General features: G+C 48.3%; 1 protein-coding gene across 1 annotated transcript in view; it reads left to right on the forward strand.

The window, feature by feature from the left end:
* brsk2a (BR serine/threonine kinase 2a) overlaps window positions 1-11,967 on the forward strand; it is a gene marked incomplete at both ends in the record, with an annotated part of 201,978 nt that overhangs the window by 167,376 nt on the left and 22,635 nt on the right. The window contains 6 exons of the mRNA XM_080001763.1: window positions 276-309; window positions 451-519; window positions 2,252-2,398; window positions 7,017-7,048; window positions 9,516-9,680; window positions 11,348-11,445. Coding sequence (XP_079857889.1) covers window positions 276-309; window positions 451-519; window positions 2,252-2,398; window positions 7,017-7,048; window positions 9,516-9,680; window positions 11,348-11,445 — 545 coding nt within the window. The remainder of the gene's footprint in view (window positions 1-275; window positions 310-450; window positions 520-2,251; window positions 2,399-7,016; window positions 7,049-9,515; window positions 9,681-11,347; window positions 11,446-11,967) is intronic.

The following is an 11,967-nucleotide window of genomic DNA, read 5'->3' on the forward strand; positions in this document are numbered from 1 at the left end:
TGGTCTTTGGTCCGCCCAAAAATTCACTCCCTTCACTGGAGTTGGCTCGGTCGGAAAAACCTGATCCGTTAATTTTTTCCGTGCTGTGATTTAACAACCATCGCACGTTATGTAACAAAGCAGGGGGCTGCGCAGAGCCAGAAAACAAACTCAGAAACCTTTAATTCCCCACTCCACCAAATGCATGCACACGTTCTCTCAATATCGCTTCCGCTCCGTTTTGGCTCTCAGTCCCTCCGTGAGGTCTCAATCACTTCCATCTCCTTGTCCAACAGATCTCCACATTACGCTTGTCCAGAGGTCATTCGGGTAAGTGTCAAACGCATTTACTTTGAAAGATTACATCCTTTTCATTAAGCGCTTGTTAAACGGCCGAACGCTGATCTATCAGTCTTTCAGTCTAATCACATTGTCTATCTCAATGTCATGTGTCAATTTGTCGTCCACCAGGGGGAAAAGTACGACGGGAGGAAAGCAGACGTCTGGAGCTGCGGGGTCATCCTCTTCGCCCTGCTTGTGGTGAGCGTCCACTCTCCTTCGCCGAACTGTGCAACTGACGAGCGGGCAAACTTTTCTCATTTTTTTTTCTGTCTACAGAAAACATAGAAAATGGGCTATTAGGACCGGAGTTCCCAAGATTTTTTTTTTCCTCTCAGACCTCCCCAAGTCAAACCCGATTCAATAGCTTTGAACCCAAATTTGACTATTTGGAAACATATCCCTCAAATCATCCAAGGCCCTCACGACCCCCCCTGCGATCTCTGGAGACCCGCCGCGGGGGTCTGGGCGCCCAGGTTGGGAATCACTGCAATCATTAGAAGTTACCGGTGAGTTACGTCCATCAGAACAAGTTGTAATATCCTCGGGAGGCTGACGGGAGGTGACGGGAGGTTCCCTTGGCGACGGGAGGTCAGAACTGTCAGAACATCACGGGAGCTATGTTTGGCTGCACGAGGCAAAAGTTAAATGACGGAACCCCCAAATCTAAAAGGGGTTCAGGACAATAGAGGAGCATACAGAGACCCCCTCCCCTGCGTGAAGGTAGTTACACAGTAAAACATCAGATAATAGAGACGACTGTATGTTATCCTGTATCCAGGCACACACTAATCCATCCACTAATCCATCATCAGGTCTTTTTCTCCAGTCGAATTGTGTTCCCCGGCCGTTCAGGCCTGGAGTCTGGTCCCGTCCACAGCTGCACCGTGGTTCCCCCCCACGTCGTCACCGTGCTTCATTCCTGAAGGCAAACCTGAAAGAAGGATAGAGGAGGACACGAAAACACAAAATACGAGAAATGATCGACTTGACAGGATGGATTTTGCCCTCTTCTCTTGGCTTTCACTGTGTCTTTATTTCTGACTTTGTGTACGTCCGTCTGCACTCCCTCCGCTTTTACACTCCGCGCTGTGCAAAGTTGACCACACTTTTTCCCGATTCCAAAGGAGAAAAAAAAAAAAAAAAAGAAGTACTTTCCGGTTTCTGCGTTTGGCAGCAAATGAACACTGTCTCTCTGCTGTCATGTTGCGACGGTCTTCCTCGCCCCTCCGTCCCGCTGTCTGCCGGCGAGAGAACCATTTGTCTGATTGTGGGAGACACTCGTACTCCCCAACAGTTAGGCCACGATCACATCATCTGTTACACAAGCATGCTCGCTCTTTACTCAGCCCTTCTCTCTCTCTCTCTCTCTCTCTCTCTCTCCCCCTCTCTCTCTCCCTCTCTCTCTCTCTCTCTCCTTACACTCTTTTTCTGTCTCGCCACTTCCCTTTATCTTCCTTTGTCTCTCCTCTCCTCCGTCCCATCTTGTGGGTGGAGGCCGTCATATATCAAACAGCCGCATCTGTGCAGTGTCAGCCCGGCACTGATGAACGGCTGCGGTGATGGAATGCTAAAAGGAGGGAGGTAGATGCGAAAGCCGGGTAGTTATTAGAAAAAAGCCCCCATCTCTGTTTATGCCGCTGTTTATTATTTATTTAGGCTCGCGGCTCAGAGCGAAACGCTCTAATCAGACCGTTGCGAGAGTCGAGAAAGCGAGCCCCGCTCCTCGCGCCGAGCGGGATTAAGACTTTAAAAGGAGGGCTGCTTTTCCCTTCAATGGACCTTGTTACTTGGAGGATATTCTTGGATATTCTTTTTGTCATCCCTCTCGCGATTGTCATACGCCGTTGTTGTTTGCCATATGTAAGCTTTTCTTTTATTTCTTTTCCCTTTTCCGCCCCCTCCTTCCTCCCGCCCCATTCCCGCTGGGCAGGGCGCCCTGCCGTTTGACGACGACAACCTGAGGAACCTTCTGGAGAAGGTGAAGCTGGGCGTCTTCCACATGCCCCACTTCATACCCCCGGACTGCCAGAACCTGCTGCGCGGCATGATCGAGGTGGAAGCCCCCAAGCGGCTAACGGTCAGTGCACCGGTCCCCATGGTAACAACGACCGCCCACCGGCCGCCCCTCGGCCACGACGCCTTTCAAAGCCTAAAAGGGAATCGCACAATGATCGGCGCCAGAAACTATATTCGTTCCCTGTTCGTTTGGACGTCAACGCTACATTTATGCTGATTCACGGTGCCTGGATCTCAAACTTTAATTTTGACGCAAACCCAACTGAGCACTTCCAATCAGAATGCAGGGTTTTACTGAGAGGCAGACTCAAACCTTGTTGTGTTTTTTTTGAATTAAACCAACATTTTCTGAAAGTAAATGTCCTGCATAAAATTGCTCAATATCATAAATGAACTATTATGTATTTAAAAAAAAAAATCGAATATAATACGCTTCAACAAACATAAATGGGATGTATTACATTTTATATTATATGTAATAGAGATACGTGTAATACACATGAATACACTATTCGGGCAAACTATTTAAATTCAGCGTCCAGCCTCCCGTTGAGCACTGTCTGATCCTTGTCCTGCATAGACCTCTTCAATCAAAGCCTCATTTGGCCCTCAGCAGCAGTAATATATCGTTTAATCTCAACAGTTCACCCAATGCATCTAAATAATGCATGATTCATACATGCTCTGTAAATCAATAGTGTATCCTCATGGAATAGTTCATATTTGCGTTGCACCTGTGTTGCTGACAAATATTGTAATATGAGCAGCAAAACACATAAGAGGTTACTTCTTTGTTCTCAGTCATAGAGGAAATTCATTATTTTGGAGATAAGCAACAAGCTTTGAGGAAAAAAAAGAGACACACTTCCAATCCTCCCGAGGCAGGAGCTGGGAGCCAGAGCTCCACTCGACTAAAAATGGCTAACATCCACTCCAGGCCGCCAATACGGATCATTTTTCTCTCCCTTTTTATTTTGTTTTCGCTCTCCTCCCTCGTGTTTCAGATATATTTGCCTCATCACCCATTCCACTTAGGTTCCTCCACCAAGAACAGAGTGTGAATTCAGGAGAGGATCGCTGCTTGTGCAATAACACCAGTGCCCCCCACAACAGGAACTGATCACCTAGACAAGTTGGATGCAGGAGGGAGAACTGAGCGATAGAGAGAGAGAGGGAGGAAGAAAGAGAGCGTGAAATGATGCATCTCCCTTTTCATTTTTGAACTGAGCTAAAACTGGATAGATAGATAGATAGATAGATAGATAGATAGATAGATAGATAGATAGATAGAGAGATAGATAGATAGATAGATAGATAGATAGATAGATAGATAGATAGATAGATAGATAGATAGATAGATAGATAGATAGATAGATAGAGAGATAGATAGATAGAAGCATGGATGGAAGGGAGGGATTGATGAATAGATGGATGATGGTAGGCTGAATGAGTTGATGGATGTGGATATTACTTTTCACTATCTAAATTGGACCAGACCGTGACCGAGCAGAAGCCGGACACCGGGGCCTTTCTGTTCTTCGTTACCCGTTGGGGAGTCTCTTCCCACAGGTGTGGCTAAATAAGAGAGCATTTCATCATCATGCCCTTGAGTTAATGCGTTTCTCGCATTCATTTAAACCAAAGGCATCTACAGTCTCATCGTGTCAGTATGGAACTTAAAGAAAACACCACAAGACACCGCAGAAAGAGCCAACGGGAGATGAGAAGGAACGACCTGCTCGGTCTGACAGAGGGCAGAGAGGCGAAGGTCAAAACGTTGCGTTGCTAATGTCCAAAGAGAAAAAAAATCCAGCGTCTTTAATCGGCCGTGCAAAGCTTTTTCTCTCCCTGACGGGTCGGGTCACCCTCACGTCTCCAGACACCTCCGCTCGCCCCCGGCGCCGTTCTCTTCAAGCCTCCACCCTTCTTCCTCCTCCTCCCTCCCTTTTTTCCCTGGCCGCCGCTGTAATGGTGCGGTCCCGGTCTGAGGGGGGTACGGGAGCGCTTGGGGTGGGGGGGGGGATGTTTTGTGACCTCAGAGAATGTCAAACGCTGCGGTTAGGTTGAGCGTTCCTGGCGTCCAGCCGCCGACGTCCAGTCCGGGAGCGAGACAGGGAAGGGCCCCGGGTTGCCGTAACCCCCCCACCTCTTAATCAGTCCCGTCGTCGAGGTTAATTTTTTGCTCATGTTTGGAGGCTGCGCTCTGACGGACTAAGACTTCCATGGCCGACGGCGGACGATTAGACACTGCTTACAAAACACCCTTCGTCGCCTGGCGCTACCCTGTAGAAGGATGGTGGGAGGACATTATCCAAGGCTTATAGGGCTTCGCCCAATATGAAAGCTTATTTATTAAGTTGCCTGTCTACAGTCTATTGTTACAGCCACCTGAAGTCTTTCCAAATTAACTTGGTCAGTCCAGGGGAAGATCGGCCCCAATCATGATCTCCGGCTAATGAAGAGGATCGGCTGGCTTGTTATATTAAAGACCAGTTCATTACAGGAGAATAATAATAATACCCTCACGGAAAGCACAGATAGATTGCATGGGTCAGGTCGCTCGTAGGAAAATAATGGAACGCTCTAACTTTCTATCTCACTCTTGGCTTTTTCTCTTCATGGATGTGTGTATGGATGCACCCAAGGAACCTATTGTGCTTTAGCCGGGAATTGATAGACAGCCGTATGATTCAGGGCGGCTCGTAGACACACACACACACACACACACACACACACACACACACACACACACACACACACACACACACACACACACACACACACACACACACACAGACACAACCCAAGTCAAACCCCAACCCATGGTCCTATAAACCTCTATATTAAGGTAGAGCAGCTGGCATCGCTACTGTCAGATTGACTGATTGATTGATTTGCTACCACGTTTCAAACCACATCAACCCCAGGTTTGTGTGTGTATGTGTGTGTGTGTGTGTGTGCGTGCGTGTGCGCCGCGCGCGAAATTGAAGGCCTTTGGGCCATTAATAGAACTTAGAGAGAGTAGGTCACCCTCTGTCCTCTGTCTGACGGGCAGGTTACCTCTGTCATCGCCGTGACCCCACGGCGGCGGAAAGTCGTCACCTTAAGTCAGTAATCACAGAGTGTAAGGGCAAGCGATCGCACCTACTGTACATCATGTCAGGACATACATCACCGCCGGAGGAGAGCGGGAGGAAGATGAATGTCCAAACACTTGTGAAGAGAGATTGATAAACACGGTAGACGCGGGCATGCCTGCCCGTTGGAGAGACGCGGGAGCGGGTCTGCGCGGGCGCATTTGTTCTCAGGCTGTTTTTCCAGGAGGCAGCCGTACGCTCTCCGTTCTAAGAACAAACGACTTTTGATTCAATTTTAGATTATGTACCCTATGTACGTACGGCTTTCAAATTTTTCCTTTCTCGAGTTGCTTTGGATGTCGTTTTGAAACGCATCCACACACATTATGGAATCCATATCAAAAGAGCGACGGGGGACAAAAAAAGCGGTGACACCCTGACAGTATACACAAAACATTTGAGCTGGAATGCTGAGAACATGTGACTCACGGATAAAAGCAAATGTCAAACCCTCGTATAGCACATGGGTTTCACAGTCAACTCAAGTAACGCTCATGAGTCAACTTTAGCAGGGTTGTTTTTTTTCCCGACAGTGCACCAGTAAGCACCATCCACGGGATTTGTTTTGGTATTTTCCGATGTGAAATCATGGGAATGTTTTTGTAAGGGCGCCTTTTGTCTCCGTCTTTATTCTTCTGGCCCTTTTGTGTTGTTTTTTTTTTTTCGCTTCATGTCGCTGTCTGCGTTTTCGTTTCTCGGACAAAGACCGTGCCAACATTGAAGATGACAGAGCGTCCATAGGGCACAGGGCGGATGGGCACAAAATGCCAAGGCTTTCCACAGTCAGAGAGAGAGAGAGAGAGCGAGCGAGAGATCAAGAAAGAAAGAAAGAGAGTGGAAAAAAAGGAGAGAGCCAAATGTGTGGGAGAGCGGAAGAGAGATGGGATAATAAAGGACACCAGCAGATCCCTTCTATCTCAGAGGTGGCAGCAGAGCGAGCCGTGAGTGAAGGAGATAATATTCTCTGTGTATAGTCTAATGGTATCCCCACTTCATCTTCCCTCTCCCAGAGCCTCTCCATCCTGCTTCTTCTCTTTCTCCCGGTGTCTCTTTCTTTACTACTCCCACTAGCTGTGTTCATATATAAATAAATATAAATAAAAATACCTTTTATTTCTTTGGGTACCCTCCAAAGTGTCCATTTGAACGCTGTGAGCGCTGGAGCTCCTGAAGCCTTTGCGGTCGTTTGCTGTGGCTGATGATATTTGTCTCCGCGTTCGGTTAAAAACAAGAGTGCAGAACTGACCCAGTTGAACCGATTCCCTCCCCTGTGTCCATGTCCCGTATCGAAACCGAATCGGCTGCGACTACTTGCGCTTTTCATTTAAATGACGGCGTGAAAACAGAAAGTTGAGAACCCATTATGTCGCAAATGATGGACGGCGGGGAAATGCAAGTGCGGTGAGAAAATAAACACCTACATACTTTGCCCCAGGGGGGGCAAATCCACACTGTAAACACAGCTTGGAAAAACACAAAAATGGTGCGCAGTGTGTCTTGTGTGCTGACCCGCTCCTCTTCCTCTGCTTTTGTCTTTCACAGTTAGAACAGATCCAGAAGCACACATGGTACATGTAAGTACTCCTTTCGTTTCGTCTCTTCTTCCCTCCACCCACCTCTTTACCCCGCTCCCCTCTTTTCTTTCTCTCTGATCGGACCGCTTAGGGGGTGGGGGGGGGTTAACAACCGCGAGTTAAACGATTCTGACTTAGACCCCCGCGCACGTGGGAACATTTTGAGCGGGCCGTGCATCCACCCCAGGGTGCGTCGGGGTGAATCGCTAGTGCGCGGAAGAGGAGATGTGCAACATACGGACAGGTGAGCGGGGAGTAGGGAAGACACGGGCGGCTTAGGCTGGCGACTGGCGGCTTAGCCAGAATGGGTTTGTTTCTTCCGGTCGAGCAAACGTGAGTCAGGCACGGGTGTTCTAAATGGCTGTTCATTTCCGTAGTTACAGTTGCGAGAAAGAGTGGGTAGCAGGGTAAGAGCAGTGGCGACTAGGAACGTGGATTGATTGCTGGATGCATTTATGGATGGATGGATAAATGTATGGATGGATGGATACATTGATTGATGAATAGATGCATCAATGGATAGATGATGGGTGCAGGGCTGGATTGATTGTCAATTGGTGGATGGATGCATGGATGGGTGGACGGGTGGACGGATGGATTTCTAAAGGTGAGGATACATACTATCTGATTGACTGTCTGGGTGGCCATGACTGACTGGCTCACTGAGAAATTGCATGAATGACTTTCTTTCTTCCCTGGGAAAGAAATGCCCCGGCTCAGTCATCGGCGGTGAGACTCGAGTCTCGCCAAAAGGTACAAACGTCAGGTCCATTTTGAAATTCCAACGAACATAACCTTGCATGCCCAGGAACGCGGTGAGAGAAAAAGAGATTGGAAGGGGGAAGTCAACGCCGGAGGGCACAAGTGGAAGAAGTGTGGACAGGATGGGGTGATGAAGAAAGTAAAGACCGAAGTGACAGGGGTTTCTGAACTAAGCAGGATGACTCAGAAACAAAGCTGCCGGCGTGTCACTCGAGTGTTGAGCCTTACGGTGACCCTAACGAGCCTTACATAACGGAAGAATGACTAATTTCAGTTCCTTTATATATATACACCGATCAGCCACAACATTAAAACCACCTGCCTATTGTGTAGGGGCCCCTTGTGTAGGCCCATGACCCTGTCGCCAATACACCAGTTGTCCTTCCTTACACCACTTTTGGTAGGTACTAACCACTGCATACCAGGAACACCCCACAAGACCTGCCGTTTTAGAGATGCTCCGACCCAGTCGTCTAGCCATCACAATTTGGCCCTTGTCAAAGTCTCTCAGATCCTTACGCTTGTCCCTTTTTCCTGTTTCCAACACATCAACTTCAAAAACAGTTTGAAGCTTAATATGCTATATTAATATGCTTAATATATCCCACCCATTGACAGGTGCCATTGGAACAAGATGATCCGTGTTATTCACTTCACCTGTCAATGGTTTTAAAGTTGTGGCTGATCGGTGTTTATACGTATATATACAGTATATATATATGTATACTGTATATATATATATATATATAAATATATATATATATATAAGAGACTGACGGAGAACGTGTCCCACTCACGCATGGTGCTTGTTTAGTTCCATAAGGAAACAGAGTACAATAAAATAACCTAAATCTAAAATAAAAAAACACACTGCTTTGGTGCACCGGTCACGGGTTCACCATCGCTGGTGCACCATGGGCACAGTCGGTACCGTCAGAGCGAGAGCGATCGGGGCGCAGAGCCGGCCCTGCGGGTTTTATTTCAGATCGGGGGCCACTGTCCACAGTTGCCAATGTTCTGTTACCATAATACCTGAAAGTGAGGGGACAAATAAATCCAGTGTTCCCCTTGTTCCAGCAGCCCTGATAACGTTAATGCCTTTAACACCGCCATGTTTGGCATTTATCTGATCGTTTGAAGACAATGTACCCGTGTTTTATTTTAAATTGTCACCACACACACTACACCTTTCCGGCGAGTACTCAAGTCAACTCAAGAGAAGAAGAAGGCCATCACCCATTTGTTAAAAACAAGATTTGATAAACTGACTTAATTTTTCTGAAAGAAATCCCCAAAAGAAAAAGTGTGTTTAACGTGTACCAGGACCTGTGTAAACAGTTTGTTACATTTAACAATTACACCCAAATTCGACAAGGCACGTTTGACGGCTCATGAAAATCACTTTGAAACATTTCACGCCGAACAATGTCGATATCTGGGCCATTCTTATCTTGTTTAGCCTTTTGTGGCACTTTGATTGCCTCTGGAATTCAAATTGTTTAAATTGTTTTCTTCTAATTAATTTAGCGTTGCATGGATTTCCCATCTTTACTCATGATGCCTACACACAAGTCAAGAGTATTCGAGCACTCGTAACTCATCCACCTCTGATCTTCCGCCCTTTGTAAAATCTGGCCTCACCGATCCCTTCGTTTTTGTCCAGTTACCAAGGTGACCAGCAGCTTCCTCTTCTTCTTTGTCCCAGAGGGGGGAAGAACGAGCCGGAGCCCGAGCAGCCTGTGCCCAGGAAGGTGACCATCCGCAGCCTGCCCTCCGCGGACGACATCGACCCTGACGTGCTGGACAGCATGCACTCCCTGGGCTGCTTCAGGGACAAAAACAAACTCCTGAAAGACCTGCTCTCTGATGAGTGAGTGCATGGGGTGGATCGGGGGTGGGGCGTTCCAAGCGGAGACAGGTAAAGGAGCGGAGGAGCGGTGAGAGTGGGCAGAGAGGGCGGAGAAGGTGAAGCCGTGGTAAATGCGCGAGCGACCCCGGGGAGAAATCTTAAGCGTGGGGGAGGATGGAGGGAAGGAAAGAAGGGTGGGCGGGTGGGTGCGCGTGAGGAGGTCGAAGGAGGGACGGAGCGAAGGAAGAGGCAGCCAGGCGTCCGAGGAAATCACAGCGGAGCGGGGGGGTTGAACGAAAGGACATGGGAAAATTTGGGCATGAAAGGAAGTTCAAAGCAGGTGTGATTGCAACTGGGGCGAAGTTAGACAGTGAGCGATGGCCGGGGTCTAAAGCTGATGGAGGAAAGTATAAATATATAAATTTAGCCGGTGAAAAGAAGGACGGCGCTTAGAAGGGAAAGGGGTCGAGGCGAGGGGGCTGAAGTAGGAATAGAGAGATAGGGAAAGGTTGTGGGGGAGGCGTTGGTGTCCGTACGCCAGCAGCCTTACCCCCTCCCGTCCCGGTTCTTACGAAATCCTTTGAAGCCATCACTTCCGATGTCAGAAGCCATAGATCACTGGAGTGCTATCACACTGTGGTAAAGCCACTTTTGCCGCCGCATGCTGGATACGCCTTCCCCAAACGGATCCAGGCTTTACCGCCGCTCACCGGGTCACAGCGGTTTTTGTTTTCTTCTTCTCTGTGTGCGTGAATGTGTGTGCGTGTGTGTGTGTGTGTGTGTGTGTGTGTTTCGTGATTGTCCTCGAGTCCTTGTTTTATATGATCGTACATTTACTCCTGTGAGCGTGGAAACCTTACGTTTCCTCCTTCTTATCACATTATCCTCAGCTTCACGTTTCCAAACCCTCCTGCTTTCGCTAGTATTACTCTACTCCCCCATCACGCACGCACACGCACACACACACACACACACACACACACACACACACACACACACACACAATCATTAAACATCTTTCCTGTTTTCCGTCCACCTTCTTTCCTCTGGGAACAACCAGTAATAGAGCTAGACTGGAGGAAAATTTCCTCGGCCTCGATCTGCCTCTCCCTGCTTAATTTTAGCTGAAGTTGTAGGTCCTTGTCTCTGCCCCCCACCCACCGCTCGCCAATCTGTCTTTATTACAGAGGTCCAGTCCCTCGGCCTTTTCACAGACAAGAGATTGGACTCGAGGAAGACGATATTAGACTTCCCATTTTACTGGGAAAGGGGAAATGAGGAGCCCATAATGTTTTGATGCCGCCATAAAGTTGATAGCAGGCGCAGTATAAATGGAGATGTGGCGAATCCCCCCCCCCCCCCCCTCAAAAAAAAAAAGAAAAGAAGGGCTGGAACAAAATCCCGCTGCCGCACGGGATATTTGAAGACGGCCTAATGATCTGTACAAAAGAAAAAAATGTTTTATGAGGAAACCTATCCGGCTGTTTTTATTTTTTTATTTCTTACAATGAACTTATAAGCAAACATTATGCTTCAAGGCCTGTGTGTGTGTGTGTGTGTGTGTGTGTGTGTGTGTGTCTGTGTCTGTGTGACCTACATGTCGGCCCACGCCTTTGCGGTGTATGTTCCATGCATGTTTTCCCCCGCCCAGAGGTCTCATTATTTCGCCCTGTCGTCCCCCTCCACAGTGAAAACCAGGAGAAGATGATCTACTTCCTGCTGCTGGATCGCAAGGAGAGGTACCCCAGCCAGGAAGACCAGAACCTGCCTCCGCGCAATGACGTCGGTGAGACAAGGGCGCTGAGAAGCTAACAACGGTCCACAGTGCTTTGATGCAGAGAATTTGGGTGTAGCTCAGTCACGTGGATTCACCCTCTTTGGGATCAGGACCCACCAGTTGAGAACCACGTGCTCAGTTTGGTTAAGACGAGGGGCGGAGCCTGGTTAGAGCGTGCAGGAGGCCGGACGTAATGCAATGCCGCTGCAGAGTTTTACGGCACACCCAAGATGGTGGACGAGGCTACCGACTTATCAGTAGTTGTGACTTTTTTTGCCTTGATACTCCATGTATTTGGACGTATCTGCAATATAAAACGAGAGTGCAAAGAAATTGAAAGGAAAGCAGTTGTGCTCTGTGCGCAAAGATCTGCACGGAGATAAATAACTGGTGCGCGACAGAGACGTCATCAGCACGCGACACGTGAATGATCCGGACAATCACCTGCTGTGGTCACACATATCGCTCAATCGGACATTACGCAGGCCTTTTACGAGGGTGCCGCCTGGGTAAAGTTGCTGGTAATGTCCG

The sequence above is a fragment of the Zeus faber genome (genome assembly GCF_960531495.2).
Source record: "Zeus faber genome assembly, chromosome: 6".
NCBI classification, from domain to species: Eukaryota; Metazoa; Chordata; class Actinopteri; order Zeiformes; family Zeidae; genus Zeus; species Zeus faber.